The 25,936-nt window shown below is 35.6% G+C and overlaps 1 protein-coding gene across 6 annotated transcripts in view; it reads right to left on the bottom strand.

Annotated features, from left to right (window-relative positions):
• The window catches only part of FSD1L (fibronectin type III and SPRY domain containing 1 like), an 83,816-nt gene that overhangs the window by 37,771 nt on the left and 20,109 nt on the right, over positions 1–25,936 (bottom strand). For 3 of the 6 annotated variants that reach the window (XM_074395118.1, XM_074395119.1, XM_074395120.1), the window contains exons 3-7: positions 24,046–24,177; positions 22,393–22,488; positions 19,388–19,489; positions 12,071–12,093; positions 6,995–7,116 (exon numbers count right to left, since the gene is read on the bottom strand). In XM_074395118.1, coding sequence (XP_074251219.1) covers positions 6,995–7,116; positions 12,071–12,093; positions 19,388–19,489; positions 22,393–22,488; positions 24,046–24,177 — 475 coding nt within the window. The remainder of the gene's footprint in view (positions 1–6,994; positions 7,117–12,070; positions 12,094–19,387; positions 19,490–22,392; positions 22,489–24,045; positions 24,178–25,936) is intronic. The other 3 variants (XM_039475018.2, XM_039475019.2, XM_039475020.2) reach the window with 1 other exon arrangement.

Here is a 25,936-nt window from a genome sequence, read left to right as displayed (position 1 = left end):
ATATCATACAGCCTAGATATATAGTAGTCTATACTATCTTGGTTTATCATGTTTGCACTTTATCATGTTTGCAGTAACAAAACTGCCAATCATCACATTTCTTAGAATGTATCCTCACCACTGACAAATGATTTTATGAGAAAAGAAAATCTAAAACCAAAAATTTAAGCTTCTACCTTGGTAAACTAAAGGAAAAAAAAATATATTAACCAAAGCAAGCAGAAGAAAAGAAATAATAAAAATTAGAACAGAAATCAGGTTGGGTGTGGTAGCTCACACCTGTAGTCCCAGAGCTTTAGAAGGCTGAGGTGGGAAGATCACTTGAGGCCAGGAGTTTGAGACCAGCCTGGGCAACACAGTAAGATCCCGTCTCTAAAAAAAAAAAAAAAAAGTTTTAAATTAGCTGGGCATGGTAGCACATGCCAGTAGTCCTAACTACTCAGGAGGTTGTGGCAGGATGATTCCTTGAGCCCAGAAGTTCAAGGCTGCAGTGAGCTATGATTGCATAACTTCACTCTAGCCTGGGTAACAGGGCAAGACCCTATCTCTAAAAACAAACAAAACACAAGAACAGAAATCAATGAAACTGAAAAGAGGGACATCAACAGAAAAAATCATGAAAGCAAAACCTGGTTCTTTGAAAGATCAATGAAATCAATAAACCTCTAGCCAGACTAAGAAAAGAGGACACAAATTACTAGTATCAAAAATGAAAGAGGGGACATCACCACAGATCCTATGAACATTAAAAAGCTAATCAAGGAATTCTATGAACAACTCTATGTCCACAAATTTGATAACCTATATGAATGGACCACTTCCACCAAAGACACAATCTGCCAAAATCCACAGAATGAAAACAGACAATCTGAATAGGTCTATATCAATTTAAAAAATTGAATTGACATTAATAACCTGCCAAAACAGAAAGCACCAAGCACAAAAGTGTTCACTAGTGAAGTCTATCATATTTTTCAAGACAAAAGTATACCAGCTGTCTTAAATCTCTTGCAGAAGAAAAAAGTAGAGAGAGTACTTCCTAACTCATTCTATGAAGCCAGCATTACCCTAATACCAAAACTGACAGAGATATTACTGGAAAAGAAAGCTACAAGCCAATATGTCTCATAAATCAGATGTAAAAAATCCTCAACAAAATATTAGCAAACCAAATCCAACAACAAAAAGAATTATATTATACCCTTGACTAACTGGTATTTATTCCAAGTATGCAGGCTGGTTCAACATTTGAAAACTCATTGTAAACCATCAAATCAATAGGCTAAACAAGAAAAACCTCACAATTATATAAATAGACGCAAAAAAATGCATTTAACAAATTCTAGCTGTTATTCAAAATAAAAACCCTCAGTGAAATAGGAACAAAAGGGAACTTCCTCAACTTAACTTGTTAAGCAATAGCTACACAAAAAAGCTTACAGCTAACACCATACTTAACGGTGAGAAACTCAAAGTTTTTCCACTAAGTTCAGGAACAAGGTAAAGATTCCCCTCTTTCGAGTGCTTCCAACATAGTACTGGAAGTCTTAGGTAATGCAGCAAGACAATAAAAGGTATTCAGACTGGGAAGAAAGAAAGAAAACTGTGTTTGTTAACAAACGACATGATCATCTATGTAGAAAATCCAAAAGAATCAACAAAAAACTCCTGAAACTAATAAGTGATTACAGCAAAGTTGCAGGATACAAGGTTAATATACAAAATTCCATCAATTTCCTGTATGCCAGAAATGAACAAGTGGAATTTTGAAATTAAAATCACAACACCATTTACAACAGCACACCAAAAATGAAATCCTTTGATATAAATCTAACAAAATATATTCAATATTTACATGTGGAAAACTACAAAGCTCTAATGAAAGAAATCAAAGAACTAAACTGTAGAGATATTCCATGTCCGTTGATAGAAATACTCAATGTTCATCAGATGTCAGTTCTTCCCAACTTGATCTACAGATTGAATACAATCCCAATCATAATCCCAGTAAGCTATTTTGTGGATATCAGATGACTCTAAAGTTTATATGGAAATGCAAAGGATCCAGATAAAGGAAACACAATATTGAAAAAGAAGGTCAAAGTTGGAAGACTGAAACTAGTCAACTCTCAGACATACTATAAAGCTATAGTTATCAAGACGTGGTATTGGTGAAAGAAGAGACAAAGGAACCAAAGGCATGCTTCATGAAAGAAACAATAAGGATAGGCTAAACATTATTAAAATTAAAAATCTTGCTCAGTAGAAGATACTGTCAAGGGAAAAAGAAGCCACAGACAGGGAGACAATATTTGCAAAAGAAACATCCGATAAGGACTACAAAGGCACCCTTAATATTCAACAATAAGAAAAGTAACAACCCAATGTAAAAAAAAAAAAAAAAAAAAAAATAGGCCAAAGACCTTACAGACATCTCACTAAATAAGACATACAGACAATAAACATATAAAAAGATCCTTCACATAATATGCCATTAGGGAAACTGAAATTTTAAAAAAATACCACAATATCACCAATTGATGAAAATGTAGAACAACAGAACTCTCATTCATTGCTGGTGGGAATGCGAAATCATACAGGTACTTTGGAAGACAGTTTGGTAGTTTTCTATAAAATTAAACAGACTTTTACCATACTATTCAGTAACTGGCATTTACCCAAAGGAATTGAAAACTTATGTCTACACAAAAATGTGCATACAGATGTTTATAGTAGCCTTATTCATACTGCCCAAACTTGGAAGTAACCAAGATGTGCTTCAGTATATAAATGAATAAATAAATCATGGTGCATCCATACAACGGAGTATTATTCTATACTAAAAAGAAATGAGCTATCAGGTCATCAATACACATGGAGGAAACTTAAAATGTATATTACTAAGTGAAAAAAAGCAATGTGAAAAGGCTACCTACTACATGATTCCAACTATACAAGATTCTAGAAAAGGCAAAACTATGGAGATAACAAATAGATCAGTGGTTGCCATGAACTGAGGGTAGGGAAGGATGAAAATGTGAGACACAGAGGATTTTTAGGGCAGTGAAAATACTATTATAATACAATGGTGGATACATGTCAGTATATATCTGTCCAAACCCATAACATGTACAACAGGAGGAAACCTTAATGTAAACCATAGACTTTTGGGTGGTAATGATGTGTCAATGTAGGTTCATCAATTGTAATAAATTACCACTCTGGTGGGAGACGTTGATGGTGAAGGAAGCTATACATGTATGAAGGTATATGAGAAATCTCCACACCTTTCATTCAATTTTACCGTAAAACTAAAATTGCTCTAAAAATAAAGTTTATTTTTAAAAAGCTATAAATATAAGAAAATATGTGTATTTTTTATATCTTGAAATAGGGAAAGTCTTTCTAAGTAAGATCTTTATAAAATCTGAGTCACAAAAGAAAAGTATGATGTTATAACTGCATTAAAATGAAAACTTTTTGCTAGGAAAAAAAATCACCATAAATTCAACAGACAAATGATCAAGGTGAGCAAGGATTTACACCACATAGAACAAAGGTTGACTTCTTTATTAAAAGGTCCTGCCCTACGTATCATTTAAAAGATTAACAATCCCATGAAAAATTGACAAAATTCATAAATAGGGAGTTCATTTTTAAAGTGGCTTACGAAAATACGACAAATCCACAAACTCATTCAAGAAATGAACATTAAAACAATCATAACACATTTGTCACCTAGTAGAATAGGAAAAAAAGAAAATCCTGACAGCAGTGTTTGCAGCGGTATAACCACATAGGCATTCAAATATTTTCCAGTACATATAAACTGTGAAATCTCTTTGACAACTTAAAACCTACTCAAATTTAAAATAAACATGCACTTCCACTTCCAGGAATTTGTCCTCAAGAGATAGTGAGTGGCACCTCTCTGCAAATATATACAAGAATTTGATCATTTCAGCACTGTTTCTAATAAACTGACTATAAACCTAAATACTCATCAAGAACTAATTACATCCCTACTATCTAGTCATGAAAAAAAAGTGAAGATCTACAGTGATCTGGAATAAACTCCTACATACTGTTAAGTGGCAAAGCAATATTATATAACAGTGTATATGTATGCTTCATTTTTTTGAGTTCTTGCTCTACTATAAGCTTCCACCTTTTTAAAGGAGGTGAATTATATGTTAGGTTTAATCACATGAAATTGCCAAAAACACCAATTATATGATTCTGTCTATATGATGATACTTTTATAGGCATAGACTGTTTCTGGTAAGGTAAGTACATGCTAGTTAACAGTGCTAGCTCCTAGGGAAAACTGAAGTGTGAGATGAGAGGGCTACTTTTTAGTTTACACGCTTTTATACTACTTTAACTGCTTACCACATGCATATATTCCTTTTTCCAATAAAAATACTAAAGTGACTTTAATATGTAAATAGATAAGCAGGAAAGGACAACTTTCCTCTCTAGGTTGCTGAATTTTTTCTTTGCTCTCTGCTCAGATGGAAATTAGATTAAGAATGTTTTACATCTAACAGCTGTATGAAGAAGGGTGAAATTCTAAAGTTTTAGGGTCATACTGGTGGTAAGCAGAGACATATAGTTAATGTGACTTCTAAACATACTTCCTATTTTCCTTTCTTAAGTAAGAGTTCACATTTGGAGATATGTTTCCTAGTCTGAAATTTAAGTCCCTATCTCCCACAGGTGAACAGAAGAGTGTTCTACTTAAAAGTAAACCTCAGTTAACTGTAAACTGTGAAACTTTGATACTTTGATACTACCATCTCAAATTTTCAAAACTAAAATAAAATCCAGCTTCTTACTAATAAATTCTATATATCAGACTGAAAAGACCAAACCATTTTAAATTATATGGTAACCAAAATAAAACTTTCAAAAATGTTTACTCCTGCTTTAATATCAGTTTCACTCTTAAGTAGAGCCCTGTGAATGAAAATATAGAAATTCTGAAAGGCCACTGTTTTGGTAAATAGGCAATGACAAGTATACTTTCTTCCTCTACAACTACAGTTCCTTCTCTCATCTTTTCCTTTTATGAACTCCTCTAGAACTTCTAATCTATGTCACACAAATTAATACTTCACTTGTGCTACTCTTCCTAGGTTCCAATACAGTGCTACAACTACCAACTTGTTTTTCCAATCATATTTAAAGTCCCTTATCATTTCCCTATTCAAGGAAAAAAGGAATGGTTTCATATAATCAACATTCTCTATTCAAAAACAGCTAACCTCCAAAACAAGTATTTGTAAGTAAAACATGTCACTTTCAAGAAATTCCTTGATCCTCAAATCACCATATCTAAATAGTTTTAGTTATCAGCAACATGATGCTCAGAAAAAACCTAACCAAAGGTTGTAAGCCATATTCCTGACTTGTCCCTAGCAAACTCATGTTGAAGTTTGGTCATCAACATGGCAGTGTTGGGAGGTGGTGCCTTTAAGAGGTGCTTAGGTCATCACAACGGACTAACAACTTTCTCAAAAGACTCTGTAATCCCAGCACTTTGGGAGGCCGAGGCGGGTGGATCACAAGGTCAAGAGATCGAGACCATCCTGGTCAACATGGTGAAACCCCGTCTCTACTAAAAATACAAAAAAAATAGCTGGGCATGGTGGTGCGTGCCTGTAATCCCAGCTACTCAGGAGGCTGAGGCAGGAGAATTGCCTGAACCCAGGAGGCGGAGGTTGCGGTGAGCCGAGATCGCGCCATTGCACTCCAGCCTGGGTAACAAGAGCGAAACTCCGTCTCAAAAAAAAAAAAAAAAAAAAGACTGGGTGGCCAGGCGCAGTGGCTCATGCTTGTAATCCCAGCACTTCGGGAGGCCAAGCAGGTGAATCACGAGGTCAGGAGTTTGAGAACAACTTGACCAACATGGTGAAACCCCATCTCTACTAAAGATACAAAAAAATTAGCTAAGTGTGGTGGTGTGTGCCTGTAATCCCAGCTACTCAGGAGGCTGAGGCAAGAGAATCATTGAACCCGGGAAGCAGAGGTTGCAGTGAGCAGAGATTGCACCATTGCACTACAGCCTGGGTAATAGGGCAAGACTTTGTCTCAAAAAAAAAAAAAACGACTAGGTCAGTTCTTATAAAAATGGATTCGTTCCCATGAAAGAAGGGTCTTACAAAGTGAGGCTGCCTCTCTTGTTTTGCCTTTTTCACATGTGTCTGGTTCCTCTTCTGTGCTCCATCATGTTTTGTTGCAGCACGAGGCTATCACTAGAAGCTGCCAGACACTGCTGCCCAGTCTTGAATTTCTTAGCCTACAGAACCTCTTTTCTTTATAAATTACTCAGTCTCAGGCCTTCTGTTAATGGCAACACAAAACAGACTAAGACTGGTCCTTAATTGGCTCTTGTACATATGTGAATAATTTGGAACTCGATCACAAATGGTTTTGGCTACTGCAATATCCTCATATTAATACTTTATAAAACAATGTTAACATATTACTAAAGTTCCACCTAAGCCAACAATCACAACAATAATAACACCTAACATTCACTGAATTTTAACCATACGCAGGTAGTATTAGAAATACTTTAGAGGTATCAATTTATTTAATCCTTATAAAAACCCTAGAAGAATAATATCACATTTGAAAGATGTTAAAAATGAAGCAAGTTAAGTAAATTGTTCAAGATTACATAGCAAGTTAGCAACAGGATTCAAACCTGAGAAGTCTGGCGTTGAGACTCACTGTTAACCATCACACCATACTGCTTCCCTCTGCCAAGCTAACAATAAAAGATCCCTTGATAGGATTCTTAAAATGCAATTTTTACTACCAATAAAATCTCTAAAAATAAAATCTAGCAAATTTACTTATTCCTTAGCTGAATGAAAAAAAAAATGACACTATACTTCCTTAATATTTACATACCAATGTTCATTGCAAAAACAACTTTTTAAAAAAAGTTTTTATACAAAACTTTACAAGTAATACATGTATTTACCTGGCAAAAACTTCAAAGTTTGCAGCATTTGTCTTTCCTGTGAGAAATCCACCATTAAATGAGTCATGTTGTCACTGACCTTTGGTTTCAAAGAAAGGCGAAAGGCTGAAGCCATTGTGACTCTATGGTAAACACAAACATACTTTTTAAAATAAAAAAATAGGAAGTATCAAATCATATGTAATTTCTAAAATGAAAAGACACAAATTATATCACTAACAATTTCAGAGACTATAACAAAAGTAAAAGTGAAATAGAAATTTGCTCTTATAGTCTTTTCAAAATTAACTAGATAAAAAAAAACTACAAAATGTCTTTTTAAAGATATTTAAGACAATTGGTTAGCAACTTTCCTCCAGTCAACTTTTATTAAATTGCACATATACAAATAACATAAGAAACATATCCAATAAAAATGATCTTTACCAGACCCCACATTCGCCTTAACCTCTGTACACTCAATCTTACTGACTTCCTGATGCCAGCCTTACTCCTTTTCATATGCCAGATAATGAACTTAAATTCATTTGAATCACACCCTGATTCAAACATCCTCCCTAGTCTTAAGAGCTACTCCGTGTACCCTCAAATAAGAGTAGAGGCAGATTTACCTAATACTGTATAGTTTGGTAGTTGCTAAACATAGGCCATGGATAAGTGAAATCACTATCAATGAATACCATACTAGGAGTCACTCTGATCAATCAACATCAGACACAGGAAAACATACTATAAGAAACAACCCTGTGAAAAACTATATTCCATAGAAATAATAGGAATTCAATAAACATTTACTAGGTAAACCAAAAAAGAATGAAGCCACTTTATCCAAAGTACACAGAAACTGCAGTCCATTAAAACTGGAGATTAAAAGAAATCCTCCTATTCTATTAATTTTATCTCAAATTTCAATTTTTCTTATTCCAATAAATTTCCACAAGTATCACAGAGTAAGCCCCTTACTATCTTTGGTTCAAAAATGATGAGAAGTACTACAGGTGAACACTGTCCTCCTAGTACACAATTTGGAAAAGGAAGGAAACAGAGCTGGTGGACAAAGAGAATACTTGGCCTTGTCAACTGTACCTGCCAAATCAATTGTATCTGCCAATTCTACCCAAGAGGTCAATGAAATGAAAGATGTCTAACTTGTATTCACTTATTTTGGGATGAAAAACTGTCAAACTGTTTCTGTCTTGAGTTATTTTACTTTATTTTAAAACTAGTAATCATTTAATAGTAACAATGAGTAAACAAACAGTTGATGTGTTTATTAAGAAGAAAGTGCTACACTGAAATATAATTTACAAAAAAGGGAACTCACACTGACTCAATGCACTATATGCCAAGTATAATGCTGAGTATTTCATGCATATTACACTAAGCTGTTTGGCTCTAAAATAATACAATTTCAATAAAAAGGAACAAATACGAAGTCCTTCAGATGTTATTCTTTACGGCCCCAAGTATCCTTTGATTTGAGGACATCTGAAAGAGCTGTAGGTACTTAATAAATGCTCGCTGAATCAGTGAATAGGTTTGAACCTACTTGGTTTCTTCAAAGCCTGATCAAATATTTAAATGTTTACTCAGAAATATTGAGGAAAAAAAATCTTAAAAGTATTTTAGAGAATCTTAAACCTCAAACCTGTAAGACTTGATCACCACGACATCAAAGAAAAAAACACACTAGAAAGGCTTATCAGAGCTTAAAAAAACCAAACAACCCTTATTTCCTAATGAATGAAAACTTAAAAGTTTCCATGAACCAATTTAGATGTGCAGCAATGCTACAATCTTTCAGAAGATTGAACTTTAATTTTTTACTTCATATATTTAGACATGTGCCTCAAAGCCCAAACTAAACATCTAAAATTCTTTAGATAATCCTCTATACTACAGGATCCACGTGGCTAGGTATGTTTTAATTCCCCTTGATTTTCTTAGTTCATTTCTACTAGTGCAAGGTGAATTCAAGGATCCATTCCTCTTGATTTTTGCAAAAAGAAAACAACTACAAAACATATGAACACTTTCAATTTCCTCAAACTACCTAAGTTGAGCCTTTCACAACCCCTGTCTTTCAAGAACCAATAACTCCTGCAATATATCTCAACTAATCATATTTCAGTATTATTAAGTGCCCAGAAGTACACGCCAGCAATTCTATCAAGTTGTAGAGATGTGCTATTCTCTTATTTCTAACCTTAGTTTTCTCTCCTAATTCTGCTATTCCTCTGCGTAACTTCTACCATACAAAAGATAATGAGTTTTCAGATATTTTCATTTTTTATATTTAATTCCTTGCTCAGATGTGTTACACAATCTCCCTTAAAATCCATCTCTGTCCTTATAAAAAGATAATCCTAGGTCAGGCAAGGTGGCTAGCATCTGTAACCCCAGCACTTCAGAAGGCTGAGGCAGGAGGACGGCTTGAGCCCAGGAGTTTGAGACCAGCCTGGACAACATGACGAAACCCCATCTCTACAAAAGATACAAATAAATTAACTGGGTATGGTGGCACGTGCCTGCAGTCCCAGCTCCTTGGGTGGCAGAGGTGGGAGGAGCCCTTAAGCCAAGGAGGTTGAGGCTGCAGTAAGCTGTGATCACGCCACTGCACTCCAGACTGGGTGACTAAGCAAGACTCCGTCTCAAAAAAAAAAAAAAAAAAAAAAACCTTTCTTTGCTTGGTGAAAATAGCTAAAGTAACTATTTTATTATGACTGCATGTTTAAATTATTTTTATATTTTAAATGGCAGTTATGGAATTCTAAAAGCTCACTGTTGAGGAATACCAAAAACTACATCAGAGAAACCTGAACGTTATTATAAAGCTAAACATCAAATTTAAAAAATTAAGTTGAAGGGCTGGGTGCAGTGGCTCACACCTGTAATCCCAGCACTTTGGGAGGCCAAGGTGGGCGGATCACTTGAAGTCAGGGGTTTGAGACCAGCCTGCCCAACATGGCGAAACCCTGTCTCTAGATAAACACACACACACACATACACACACACACACACACACACACACACACACACACACTCACTCACTTAGCTGGGTGTGGTGGTAGGTGCCTGTAATCCCAGCTACTTGGGAGGCTGAGGCGGGAGAACCGGCGGAGACTGCAGTAAGCCAATATTGCACCACTGCACTCCAGCCTGGGTGACAGGGGGAAAAAAAAAAACTAAGTTGAGACTCAGAAATGTTCCTTGGGCAGGAAATAGAAACTTTGCAGGGGGCCACAAAAATGCTATAAGCTTTAAACAAGGCAAAAAAACAAAAACAAAAACAAAAACAAAAAACAAAGGAGTTTGCCTGAACCCTAATTCCTGAGATCACCTGGATATCAATAAAATCAAGCCAAGAGGCTGGCTTAGAGCTAGAAGCAAAAAAACACAAGCTTCAGTAAAGAATATAGCCTTGAAATTGGTTATAAAATTAAATTCTGACAAACAAATCTGGGCAAAGAGAAAGAGTTCAAGGATACACACAAGATTCTGTGATGCAAAGAGCCGTATAGAATCTTGAAAAATGCAGAGATTTTGTAAGGTCGTGATTAGGAAGTAACTTCTAATTCAGAAAATTAGGAACTAGAGCAAGATGTAGTATTATAGGTAGCTAAACAGGAAATACAATATAGCCAGGGAGGAAGACGGATGACTCATAGCAAATTCCTGACACAACCCAAATCTACCTTATCCACAAAACTGACCTATTCATCATCCACTCCTCACACAGCTAATATTTTTCACCTTCAAACTTTCACAATCATCTTTCTAGATCCAGGATTGAAAGGAGTGATCCATGCCTTTAGCTACTGTCTGATGTAAAATATATAAAATATATATAAAAATTAATATAGGACTGAGCGCAATGGCTTATGCCTATAATCCCAGCACTTTGGGAGGCCAAGCTGGGCAGACAGCTTGAGCTTAGGTGTTCCAGACCAGTCTGGGCAACACACCAAGGCCCTGTCTTTACAAAAAATACAAAAATTAGCTGAGTATGGTGGCACATGCCTATAGTGCCACCTACTCAGGAGGCTGAGGCAGAGCCCAGGAGGCAGAAGCTTCAGGTTGGAGTGCCACTGCACTCCAGCCTGGATACTAGAGCAAGACTCTGCCTTTAAAAAAAAAAAAAGAGAGAGAGAGAGAGACAGAGAAAGAAACCCAGAATTAAAATTTTCAGCCAAGATTAACAACAGAGGCACTGTTTTCCACATAATCTACAATGAAAATTTTTATGAATTATCTGATGAAGAATAACTTAACCTAGGATTTGGAATGGTACTTTATAGAGCTGCGCCTTTCAGAGAATCTCAAGATCCTCTGAAGAAGAAGTCTTGTTACAATCTCAATACAGACAATGCTCAGTGACTAGACAGGCAGATCCAAACTGTTCCTTCTGTGTTAATGCAATCCAAATGTTGCCCGCAACTCCTTTAGGACTCTATGTTTGTTACAACAAGTACTAAATACCTTTTCTCAAGCCTGGCTCTATCAATGAGAAAGACCTTTTAAGCCAAAACCTTTAATAATTTTCTCTTCCCATAGATTATTAACTAGATAGTAGTGGCATTAGAAATAGAAAGAGATGGCACCAGGAACAGGATGGAATGAGAATACAAAGGTGTTAAACAGGAGGGCAATGAAGTAGGAGAGCTTTAGCTCTTGAGGACTACTTAAAATCAGTGAGTTCACAGAAAATAAGACCCACTTATATTTAAATTTAACAACAAAAAACACATTCCAGGAATATACATTTTTGAGTTATTCAAAATAGTCCCCTCTCCATTAGTACAGCTAATTAAGAACTGTTCTAAAACTAAAACTAACTACATTATTACACCAGAAATGAAATTCTTCTGAAGCACATAATTATCCACAACTATGCTTTTAAAAAAATCTTATTGATACAATGGTTATTCCAAGAAAATATAGAGAGGATATTTTATTTTGTACTTGGTCATTGGGTATTTTTATCTTAACTAACACAATTCTAATAAAAAATTATTTCTGAATTTCATTTCTGACTTCAATATTGATACTTAAGTAAAAATGTGTTTTATACCATACCTATCCTTGATCTGTCTGGCAGCCTTGGAGCCAATCAGGGAGAAGAGAAAGAAGGCAGTTAGTGCTTTTCATGCAAGTTTCAATGGCAGTGACATGCAAGAAAAGTTAGGATATAAACCCTGCAATAGATTAGTTCATATTCACCAAAACGTAAACTATAGGAAATGTATGTGTATAGTTCACATAAGCTTTCATCATGTGATGTTACAACTATAGTAGAAAATCCAGATCCCACATAGGTCACCTTTTTGGAGGAAAATTTAACACTTCAAATTCCCAGTGACTATAAATGTTTTTTTCTTACCTTAAGATTATCAAAACACACCTCCACTTTCATTCAGTCTGATAACTTGTCAACTAGAGCAACCAACCTCCTTCATGGGACAACTTCCTTCATGGTTTTCTTGTACATGTCAAATTTACTCTCTAATTTTTCTTCAGAGATCTCTTTCACTACTTCATAATGGTTGTTTCAAGTTTTCTCTATATGCCTCTATAGGGCAAGGAATTCTGAGAGCTTGCCTGCTAACAAATACAAGTAGGCTGCAATTCTACAAACCTTCACTCCAAAGAAAGTTGTAATGGCAGAAATCCAGACACAAAGAGACCAGAGAAATACTTCTAGCAATGGAGTCTTTCTCCATGATGATTTCATAGATGCTACCAACTTAAACCTATACATAAGGTCTGTCTTTTGTCTTTTTTTAATGCAAGCAAAAGTTTAGAAAGGGAACTCAGCTATTTACTTGGTGTTGCATGGTCATACAAAATAATAAAAAACAAGCATTTTTTTGGTCCCTTTTACATTTACATACAATATATCCAACAAAAGCTTTTCTCCCCACAGTAACCAGTATAGTTAACAATTTATCACACATAGATCAGGCTGTTTTGATCAACACTGCATTTCCAGTGCCTAGCAAAATGCTCAGGACAGAGTAAGACTTAATAATAATTAAATTTATTTGAATGTTAATTAGATAAATGTAGCAATATATCTAACTGGTCTCTCTTCAGTTCTAACACTGTTCCTATTTGTTATTGGTCATTTTTATAACGGCCCTAAAATATTCTGGTCTGAGTAACCTTTCTACTCAAAAATACAGAACTGAGATTTAAGAGATGAGCATATTATACAGCAGGTGTCCCCAAACTTTCTACACAGGGGACCAGTTCACTGTCCCTCAGACCGGTGGAGGGCCGCCACGTACTGTGCTCCTCTCACTGACCACCAATGAAAGAGATGCCCCTTCCTGAAGTGCGGCGGGGGGCCGGATAAATGGTCTTGGGGGGCCGGATAAATGCTCTCAGGGGGCCATAGTTTGGGGACGCCTGTTATACAGTTTCAGCACTACTATTAATCAGTTAAGACCTTGTATACTAATCATTCTATTCCTCGTTTTTTTTTTTTGTTTTTTTTGTTTTTTTGAGACGGAGTTTCGCTCTTGTCACCCAGGCTGGAGTGCAATGGCGCAATCTCGGCTCACCGCAACCTCCGCCTCCTGAGTTCAGGTAATTCTGCGTCAGCCTCCTGAGTAGCTGGGATTACAGGCATGCGCCACCATGCCCAGCTAATTTTTTGTATTTTTAGTAGAGACGGGGTTTCACCATGTTGACCAGGATGGTCTCGATCTTGACCTCGTGATCCACCCGCCTCGGCCTCCCAAAGTGCTGGGATTACAGGCGTGAGCCACCGTGCCCGGCCTCATTCTATTTCTTTACTATGGAATTTTGTTCCTTAATGTTTCTGAAAATCATTTCCAAGGCCTACATTCTACAGCAAACAAGCAAAATTCTGTGGCATCTGTGTGTATCTTAAGTCATGAAACTACTTTAGTACCAGAGATAGAAAAATTCTTAAAACGTTAATTATATTGATTTTTTAAATTACTGTCATTAAAGCTAGAATTACAAAATAAAGATTTTAGTGTAAGTGTTAGGGAAGGGGAATAGAGGACTCCTCTCTGTACCTGATATGAAACAAGTACTACTAGGATTACGCTTTGCCTCTCCATTCCCTTATTTCTCCTAGAAAAAAATGGTATGACTTATCTGATAATGGGTTTCAAAGGAGAAACTAGAAATTAGTAGCTCAGGACCTTCTGCTTTTTCTGGCAGCTTGCTTGCCCACAGTGAACATATATTCTGTTCTTTCCCTCTGTGCCCAGGCCATAGCTTTCACTGAAAGATTCTTCCCCTGCCCTTCACCTGAGGTAGCCCTTGCTGATTATAGCTGGGCGAATTTGTCTAATTCTAGGAATTTATTATAGGAACCTTGCCCAATAACAGCCATATTTCCCAATATCCTTTTATCATTATTTGGCCTCTTATCAGTTTTGTTTTATCTTATTTCCTAATTGGTTTTGAACTTAGTTAGAGGAATATTATCAATCACCCTCGCATAACCCAATGATATAAAGACCATTACTGTTTTTTAAATTGACCACGATGATTCAATTTTGTGTCAAGTGTTAAAGAATTTAATAAGGTGAAATTTTTTTAGTGTGTGTGTGCACATATGCGTGCATACAAAGTTTCCATGGTATCACTTCACGTACCATGCCATTTGTGAAAAACCAGGAAAGGAATAAATGAAAAGCCAGGTAATCTAGGAAAAACTGTTGTCCATGCATTTATATAGAATACACCCAGCTGGTAAAACAGAAAACTCTCATGGCTCCACTTTCACTTAGGTTCAAATTTTACTACATATATATTGCATGAATGCAAGAGAGGTTTAAGAAGTTATTCTAAGCAATGATTAGAAGGCTGAGTTTCAAATTCTGAAGATATTTCTCTGAAAGGTCCCAATTTCAATAAATCTCTTAAATTGGAAAATAATTTTTTTCTAGAATTTTTTTCTCTCAAAACAGAAAGATATCCAAAAGATACACAATACTATACAGCTTGATTTCTCTAAGTTTCTACTTCAGGAATGGTGAATTTTTTCAACTACAAACCTGGCAAAAAGGATTTCAGTAGCAGATCTTAAGAGTGATGTTGAGTAAAGCAATATGACTAAGCTTCATGGAAGCTTTTCAATAATACACAGTACTATAACCTAAAAATAAATCTGAACATTCACTGGAGCTTCTTCATAACTCACTACGTGGAATTATGTAGGCTCAAATAAATGTCTTGGCAACAAAGCAGTGGTAAATCTCAGAATCAGTTGGTACTAATTAAACAGATGTTTGACAAAATTCAGCATTACAATTCTATTTAAGGAAGTTTGGTCTCTGGTGACACATTTCTATGACTGATTAAAGAAATGGAATTCTAAGATTTAGTTTAAAAACAATTAACTTAGAGATGGAGAGAGGGAATGAGGGAAGAGAGAGAGAGAGAAAGGTAGGCAACATCTCTGATATGAATGCAGAGAAACTGTAATACAAGTATAATGTAGAAGTAATCACAAACCAATCTTCATAACTGCAAATTAAATTTAAAGATGTTAAACCAGATATTTTTCCAATTATAGAGAAATGAGTTAAATAGATCTTTTCTCAATCTCTCTTGTTCTTAATCTGTAATGGGTGAATATAAAATCTATTTTCTTCTGTGAATTTATCAAGCACTTTAAAGATAAAGTATCTTACTGTTTCTATCTTTCTTCTTTAATATCATAACTTCTCTTTTTACAGAAAGGAAGAGGGAAAAATAGCCTCAAAACATTTTTTTTTTTTAGGCAAAAAATATACGTCTTTGGAAAAAAAAAACAGATTACACACCAGCTGATTCCATACACTGGAAGTTTTGCATCTGGTAGACATATATTTATCTGTTTATAAAAGGAACTATTTTTCAAAAAGCATGATCATTTGAAAGAATCTATCACAAAAGCCACAGTAAATAACTTAAAATACACTTTCAAATACAGCACTGCAGGCAACTGTTTTGTGATTAGGCACATTTGTACAACAGGAGATTGTGACAGAAACACCCAGAAATGAAATTAAGGTGAAAATTACAGTTTGACCTATGCTTAACAAATATTTAGATTTGTTTTTTTACATTGCCCTCAAACTGAAACATTCATGCTTTTGTTGAAGTTCCTCTACTGTCTCCTAATATTCTACACTTCAGCCTACAGAGGGAGTTTCTGGCAGTATTTCTTCTCATTTGAAAGTACTAAGATAGCTTCTACCTACTTCCCCTCTTACTCCTGCCAGTGGTCAGAGCCTAACACTCATTGGACAATATTCTACAGGTGAATCATCCATTGTAAGTGAGATGTGGGAAATACACTAAACCCATTCTCCCTCTTCATCTGTGATCAAATGCAGAAGACACTGTTCCCCTTTCACCTAACTCTGTACTTTTTACTCCTCTATTTTAGGGACCCCCATGAGCAGGAAACCATTTTCTCCCTTCTAGTCTGACAACTGGAGTACGGGTGGCAAGATTGTGATAGCAAGTTATTTATACTGACTTGGAAATTGTCCCACTGACCCAGCTCTCTATATAGAGAGCATTCAAGCCTAAAGTCAGGGTGGGAATAGAAATATTAATTCTGGTAAAGAACCCAAGCAGTGTTCTTCAGGCCAGCTAGTAGCAGAGAACCCACATTTGGTGGGATGTTGCCAATCGGTAAGTCCAGGAATAAAGCTATGATTGATCTGGATCCAATTTGCTGGTGATCCTTCTGCATCAATTTACTAACAACCAAACTTCTAGCAGTTAAAAAAATTAGTGAAGGTATGTTCTAAAATCTTTTTGCATTTGTGCTAGTTTTATTTGTTTACTTTCAGAAAGTAAAAGGCTAGTACACAGCACAGCTTCACATTCAGTTCTCATATGAGATACTGCAATGTGATAATTTAAATATTAGAACTTAAAATACTTTTGAAGATAATGAAGTATGAAAAGACACACTGCCTCTATTTTAGCCTATGCTATTCTTTTTGTCTCCATAAGCCATTCATATTAATCTCATTTAAGCACTTTAATACAGGATATTCACAAACAGTATACTTTAAAGGAATTTCTTTTCCCAGACATCTAACAATATACTGCTAGACTGACAATCTCCAAAGTCATCTCTACCTATTCAGTCAGCAACTAGCTGTCTGTGGCAGGCCTGTAGTTGATAGCTGGCTAGGAAAGTTAACTTAGTTTCTGACATGGAATCAAATCATTATCTGGATAGTATTTGAATATATGAAGAAAATAACTGCAAGCAGCTCTCAGTCAAGCATTTTTCCAGAATGATAAACCCAGATTTCTGGCTAGGAAACACTAAAAGATACAGTAATCGCCACATAACTATGTTTCAGTCAATAATGGACTGCATATGCAATGGTGGTCCCATAAAATTATAATACTGTATTTTTACTATACCCTTTGTATGTTGAGATACACAAATACTTGCCACTATATTGCAGTTGCCTACAGTATTCAGTACAGTGACATGCTACACAGGTTTGTAGCACCGAAGCAACAGACTATACCATACAGCCAAGGTAGGTAGTAGGCTATACTATCTAGATTTGTGTCATTACACTCTAGCGTTCCCACAATGATGAAACTGCCTAACGAGATACATTTCTTAGAACACATCCTCATCATTAAGCGACCCATGGTTGTAATTCATTTCACCACATCTCCAAATGGTTTAAGCTACTAACTAGTACTATAAACTGCTGCAAGACAAGACCAAAATAGTAAGAATAAGCAAAGTAGCATATTAAACCACAATGTGACTTATTTTATCAGAACCTTTCTAATTTATAATCTGTCAGGACAAATTATAACAGAAACAAAGCTGGAAAGAACAAAGGACAGTGAAAGAGAAAAGGGTAGCACTTGGGAGAAAGAAGACAGAAGAACTCCGAAAATGTCAATAAAAAGAGAAACGTGGGAGAAATAAACTTTTATCAGTTTTTCCAAGTATCCGTCCCTTCTTAAATCAACTGGATTCAAGGCATTTTTGAGTATTAGTGTCCATATTTTATAGTTTTCTTGTCTTCTTCCTCACTCTCAGGCTGTCAGTTGGTAATTCTTGCTGCTATGACTATGCCTGTCATTAACAAATGCCCTGTTCCACTAAAAGGAGAATTTGTTGACAAACAGGAAACAGACTTCCTAGGCTCAGGCAATCCTCCCAGCTCAGCCTCCAAGTAGCTGGGAATACAGGTGCATACCACCATGCCCAGCTAATTTTTTTGTATATTTTGTACAGACAAGGTCTCGCCATGTTGCCCAGTCTGGTCTCAAACGTCTGTGCTGAAGCAATCCACCCACCTTGGTTTCCCATAGCGCTGGGATTACAGGCACGAGCCACCACACCTCACCTGGCCAACATATCATACTTTTAAAGTACTTTTAAGTATGGTACATTTCTCTTATAATCCCTTTATATAATAAGTCCAACTATGTGCATAAGTAAGCTTCATTACAACTCACCTCCAAATGTAAAGAATTAATTCATATACTGACTTACAGCAAAAGAACTTTTGTTTTGATTCATTTGTTTAGAAGAAGAAATCAATGTTAAAGTTCAATTTTAATATTCAAAGATGTAAGGTGGTAAATGTTACCTTCTCCAGAAAGTTTTTTCTACCTTCAAGTTTACAGAAAATCATAAAATGAAAACAATCACTAGGCATAAATCAATTATAAAGCTACCTTTCTAACACCAATACAGCTCACTATACACTTCACAAAGGTGAAGTAAATAACATCAACATCAAATCTTATCTTGATAACTACACAGTAATATTTTGCTAATTATATAGCTTAATTTCCCACTTTTTTCACATCATTTTAAAATATATTCTCCATTTCTGAATTTTCATTTAACAAAATGATAATCATTTAAAATGACCCTACTTAAAAGCAGCATTGAATTCAGAATTTACAATCACTTAAACACCAGGATCTAAGTTAAAACATTAGTAGGCTTCTTGCTCTACTCTTTACATTTTTATACTAAGCGCATCCCTTAAGTAAGGATATACATTTCATGTTTTAATAAAACATTCACTTACTTAAATTAAGTAGAGGGGCATTTATCTGCAGTAAGAAGTTACACAGTCACAGTGCTCATGTGCATAAAGTTAAGGAGGCTTTCCCAGTCAGTTCATAGAAGGAACACAAACACACTTTTTAAACATGTTTGTTGATGACCCCAAAGACACATAGTTCTAAGTGTTTGCTTTGGAATCAATAAACAGCTAGCATTTTACTTATCAAGAAACCTCAAACCTTTATTAGTATCAGAAATGAGTAAAGAAATCCAAAACTAAAGAAAAACAAAAATGCCTTTTTAAAAATACAATTTTCCTTGTTAAGTGTATTAATGCAGTTTTGGCATACCTTTGAAAATTCTTCAGGTTCCTTTATATCTAACGACCTTGTTGCAAATTCTAGTAGTTCTTCAGAGTTCTCCAGGGCATTATTACATTGACTAATCTGACTCTAGGGGGAAAAAAAACACACTAAATCATTAAAACGAAATTTCCTATTGCCATCAGAATCTTAAATATATATTGTTACAATGAACTTACAAATAATTTTAATAGCAATAATACAGCAAAAATAGTTCAGTGAGCTATTGTAGCACGATAAGACAAGTTTTATACATATAAAACTTGTTATATTTGTTATATATATAAATATAAATAACAAATTTTAATTATCCTAATACTTTGTACCTCTTTCCATGATTTATCAAAAACAGCTTAACTGCATACAGGTAAAGATATACTCATCATTTAAAACAAAAAAGAAAATAATTATAAATAACTAAAGCCAAATTAACTTAAGCACTCTTCACAATTAAGATAGGAAAATATCTTCAATTTAAATCAAAATATCAAAATAATATATCTACAGACAACATCCTCTGTAATGAAGACTAAAATTCTTGGTGGTAGTTAACTATTTAAGCTGCAATTTGTAAATGAAGTTACAGGTACATTCAGTTTAGCACAATCTTAGTACTTCATTCATCAAACTACACAAGTAATGCATACTACTATAAATGCTAATTTATAGTTTCTAAGACTGGATAGCATAGGAACTACTAATGCAAGTTCCTAGAATTCAAAAGAAAATTCCAAAGAAATTCAAAAGATGACAGTTGTTATAGTGATGTGCTCTGTCTTTATTGCTCACATATGAATTCTACCTAATACAATCTTTCTTATTCTGTTGTTCCTATGTGTAACTTGAAAAGATTGTTAGTTTACCTTCAAACAAATAAACAGATCCTATTTCTAAGCTTTTAAATGTACCAAAGATTTTTCTTCAGAATATTTATTAATATCAAATCTGAGATTCAAATCTACTTATTTTTCCCTCAGGATTAGGACTAAAGATAAACCATGGCTGATTTTACTGGTTTCTGATGTGTTCTACTATTTGACTTTGGAAAAGTTGAATAGTTCAGTCACGTTTTGGGTTAAAATAGGGTTTCATGTGTTAGTTTAAAAACCTAACCACAATTTTGTAAAAATACTGCCCCTCTTATGGGGCAGTAAATCTCATGAGTCCCAAACAAGAATTAACCAACAACCATTTGGAATATCCCATTTGGAGATTTGCTTTATTCAAAAGGTTTAAGCAAAATGGTAGGATCAATGGGGCAGACAAAGTCAATGTAGCATTAAAGCCAAAAAAATGAGAACAGGAAATATACCTCAAGGAAATATTAAAAGTCCAGACTGAGGTCAAAGTTTTAGATAAAGTATTTTATTCTAAGAAATGCTATAGATTTGCTTTGAGGTCAAGAGGAAAAGCAAAAACAGGGGCAGGTTACAGAGGAATGCAATTTAAGAGCAGTAACTTACCAGTTATTCAGAGATATTATGAATAATTTTGTAAACCTAAAAAAAAGAACAGATTCTCTACAAACTTCAACTAAAGATGGAAATGGCCTTAGTAGCCAAGTCTGACTCTTTTTCATATTTGTTTTTTAAGCTATCCCAAGAAAACTTTATGGCTCAATTTCCATTAGGTTGCTATCATCACAGCTTTTCCTTTGAATCATAACACAATAACAAGTTCAAGAATGAACAGTTTTGTTCACCAAGTTTATGATTCAATAGCTTAGTCTTATTTTATAACCAACTACTGTCCCTTTACTATTCCCTGATCTCCCCTAGATCCCTACCCCTGTAAAAAAAATTACCAATATTTCTGTGGTATTGAGAAGACATAAATATTAAGAATTACACAGGATAATAAAATATAAGATAAAAGATAAAAGTTGAATGGAATAACTGGAAAAAATGTAGAGTTGAAATGGTGATAAAGCAATAGAAGATCGTGCTAACACCTTTGCTATCACCACTTCGGAACAGAATTTAAATTGTTTCTTCCATTTTCTGCAACATTTTTAATTCCCCATTGATAATCAATAGCTAATAATGAATTTGTTAGAATACTTGATCAAAAAATCAGAGTAAAGTCGTCCCATTTAAAAAGAGCCCAAATACAATTTTAATAGATTTCCATGAATCCGATCAGATCAGCTGAAAAAAAAAATCACTGTGTTCATTATTTTAATTAAGATTCACAAAACCCAAAGTGAACAGAGTTTACCTGAGGCTTCATGACAAAAAAAGTTTAGATAAATTTATATGACCCAATGATGTACTGTTGGGAATTTTGTCAAAAGCAAAAATATAAATTCATCAGTTTACAAGAGCAATAAATTCAGCCCAGTCTAAGAAAAGCAATGTATACTTTACTTGTGTACACATATATGCAGCTCTGTATAAGGTTTTCAAAAAACAAGTTCTAAAAAAAAAAAAAAAAAAAAAAAAAAAAAAAAAATCACTTGTCCTAGAAGTCTGAAGACATATTTTAAGTCCAAAATCCACAGTGGGTGAAGATTATCTAATTCTGAAAATTTAAGCACCTTAAATTAAAAAGGAAAACTCTCCTACAAGATCAAAACCCACATGCCATAATGTGAATGTTATTGGAGCTCTCCTCCTTCAGCCCTGACTCTGCTTCAATATAGTAAGACTCTAAGGGAGTTCTGTTCTTTCATTATCTCAATAAACTTCAAATCATACACCTGATAAGGAGTTAATATACAGAATGATTAGAAAACTCCTACAACTTAACCACCACCAAAAACCCCACAAGTAACCCAATTAAAAGATGGCCAAATAACCTGAATAGACATTTCTCTGAAGAAAATACATTAATCAGTTTGCCAGGCACAGTGGCTGATGCCTGTAATCCTAACAGTTTGGGAGGCCAAGATGGGCAGATCACAAGGTCAAAAGAGTGAGACCATCCTGGCTAACACAGTGAAATCTTGTTTCTATTAAAAATACAAAAAATTAGTCAGGCATGGTGGCACACACCTGTAATCCCAGTTTCCCAGGAGGCTGAGGCAGGAGAATCACTTGAATCCAGAGGCACCACTGCACTCTAGCCTGGGTGACAGAGCAAGACTCCGTCTCAAAAAAAAGAAAGTACATTAATGGCCAACAAATACATGAAAAGATGGATGCTCAACATCACTAATCACTAGAGAAATGCAAATCAGAACCACAATGAAATATCATATCATACCCATTACGATGGCCATTATCCAAAAAAAACAGAAAATAAAAAGCATTGGTGAGGATATGAAGAAATTGGAAGCCTTGGGCTCGGCAGAAATGTAAAATGGTGCAACCACTATGGAAAACATTGTTTAGCGGATCCTCAGAAAACTAAAAAGATAATTACCACATGACTCAGCAATCCTAAGTATACGTATTCAAAAGAATTGAAAACAGGATCTTAAAGAGATATTTAAACTCCCATGTTCACTGCAGAATTATTCACAAGAGCTAGAAGGTATAAGCTGCCCAAATGTCCACAGACATACAAATGAATGAAGAAAATGTGGCATATACATAAGTGGAAGATTATTAAAACACAAAAAAGAAAGAAATCCTAGCATATGCTACAACATGAATAAATCTTGAGGACATTATACTGAGTGGAAATAAGTCACAAAAGGACAAATGCTATATGATTCCACTTATATGAGACATGCAGACATTCAAAATCATGGAAACGGAAAATAATATGATGACTGCCAGGGGCTCCTAGGAAAAAGAAATGAGTGGTTCATCAAGGAACATAAAGTTTCACTTGCACAAGATGAAAAAATTCGGAAGATCTGTTATACAACAATGTTAATATATTTAACACTATCAAACTATACACTGTACACTTTAAAATAGTTAAGAGAATTGGCCAGCCATGGTGACTCACGCCTATAATCCCAGCACTTTGGGAGGCCAAGACAGGTGGATCACCTAAGGTCAGGGGTTTGAGACCAGCTTGGTTAACGTGGTGAGATCCCATCTCTATTAAAAATACAAAAATTCGCCGGGCGCGGTGGCTCAAGCCTGTAATCCCAGCACTCTGGGAGGCCGAGGCGGGTGGATCACGAGGTCGAGAGATCGAGACCATTCTGGTCAACATGGTGAAACCCTGTCTCTACTAAAAATACAAAAAACTAGCTGGGCATGGTGGCACGTGCCTGTAATCCCAGCTACTTAGGAGGCTGAGGCAGGAGAATTGCCTGAGCCCAGGAGGCGGAGGTTGCGGTGAGCCGAGATCGCGCCATTGCACTCCAGCCTGGGCAACAAGAGCGAAACTCCGTCTCAAAAAAAAAAAAAAAATTAGCTGGGTGTGGTGGTGGGCACCTATAATCCCAGCTACTTGGGAGGCTGAGGCAGGAGAATCACTTGAACGCCGGAGGCGGAGGTTGCAGTGAGCCAAGATTACTCCAGCCTGGGTAACAGAGGGAGACTCTGTCTCAAAAAAAAAAAAAAGTTTAAGAGAATAAATGTTTTTTAACCACAATTTTAGAACACTTATGGCCAAAACAAAATGCCATTCTTCTACAAGGTAAGGGTATAGTCAAACTCAGAAATTCACTAATTTTTGCTTACCATAAATCGAGCATTAAATAGACTAAAGTTATTGTTCATATTTAAATAATTGTATGATCTCACCTGTAACTCTTGGGATTTACGAGCTTGTTCCTGCTTGATACTGTTAACCATGCTTTCTTTCACTTCATCCAGTATAGAGTATAAACTATCAAATTCTTCATCTAACTCTGAGAGTATGTTAGATGAATTTTCCTGTTTAAATAACAAAACAATTTTACTGAAGAGCTATCAAACATTTAAAAACTAAAAAGTATACTCAAGAGAGAATAAATTTATATTATAAACTATGTGGGCCTAATACAAAAATAACATAATTCTAATATTTGACTTAAGCCTTTAAAAAGAGATAAATGAAACAAACTGCCTGCTAATGCTGACAGTACTATTTCAGCTATACTATCAGTTAAGTTACCTTTTATAAACTAGACCATACTCTCTTCACTTCACTGTTTCCACAGGACAACATGAAAGGTTGTTTTAAGGTTCCCAACTTCACCCAGATCTTCAGTCTCTCAGGCAGACTCTAAGCCAATGGTTCTTAACCTCTGGTGCATATCAGGATCACTGGTGAAGTATTTTAATAAAATATTCCAGAGATTTTAATTTAGTAATTCTGAGGAATACTTTACACATAAAGAAATGAGGCAGATTTGTCTAAAATTTTAAAATCTTTCAGGGTCTCTAAAACACCGTATTTATGTAAGATAAACAGAAATTAAAAGATTAAGCAATTATTTATTGGATCCTAAGATATTTATCAAATATTGAATCATCTAATGACTACAATTTGTAGTCAAATCCTGTATTTTATTAACTAAAATACAGATAAGTTACTGGCCCAAAGCCACACAACTAGTTACTAGTAACATGGGCAGTAAAGCATTTCAAGTCTCTTGACTTCTCAGAGTTCCTCACTGCCTCCATAAGTGGGATGCTGCTATTTCAACAAAAAATAACTTAAAATATTTGTAAAATCCCTAGATAAGCAATATCCACACTTGCAACAATTATGAGATAGAAGAAATTATCCTAAGACATTTTTCAACTTGGATGAATCATTCAATTAAGACAAGGGAAGGCCAGGTGCGGTGGCTCAAGCCTGTAATCCCAGCACTCTGGGAGGCCGAGGCGGGTGGATCACGAGGTCAAGAGATCGAGACCATCCTGGTCAACATGGTGAAACCCCGTCTCTACTAAAAATACAAAAAATATTAGCTGAGCATGGTGGCACGTGCCTGTAATCCCAGCTACTCAGGAGGCTGAGGCAAGAGAATTGCTTGAACCCAGGAGGCGGAGGTTGCAGTGAGCCGAGATCGCGCCATTGCACTCCAGCCTGGGTAACAAGAGCGAAACTCCGTCTCAAAAAAAAAAAAAAAAAAAAAAAAAGACAAGGGAATGGGCACTGGCTAAGAGAACTAACATATATATACAATCTACTGTAATACCGTATGTCCAAACTTTTGCTTATAATGTTTATAAAAACTAGACACCTCACTGGTACCTCACCAAAGGTGGTGGTAATCATTTTACTAGTTCTATTTGCAGAGGTAAGAACAACTACAGAAGTGGAATGTGCAGTGCGGAAGGGAGAAGACCTAACTCAAATAGCACACTAGCCACTCAGTAACAGCATGACCTTGTACTTACATTCCTAGACCTCAGTTTATTCATTAATAAAAAAGAAATGGGCCAGGCGCAATGGCTCATGCCTGTGATCCCAGCACTTTGGGAGGCCAAGGCAGGCAGATCACCTGAGGTCAGGAGCTCGAGACCAGCCTGACCAACATGGAGAAAGCCCATCTCTATTAAAAATACAAAATTAAGCATGGTGGCACATGCCTGTAATCCCAGTTACTCAGGAGGCTGAGGCGGGAGAATCTCTTGAACCCGGGAGGCAGAGGTTGAGGTAAGCCGAGATCACACCATTGCACTACAGCCTGGGCAACAAGAG

Source organism: Saimiri boliviensis, chromosome 2 (assembly GCF_048565385.1).
Source record: "Saimiri boliviensis isolate mSaiBol1 chromosome 2, mSaiBol1.pri, whole genome shotgun sequence".
Taxonomy (NCBI): Eukaryota; Metazoa; Chordata; class Mammalia; order Primates; family Cebidae; genus Saimiri; species Saimiri boliviensis.
Note: the sequence above shows the minus strand (reverse complement) of the source record. Positions and strands in the feature narration are given on the sequence as shown.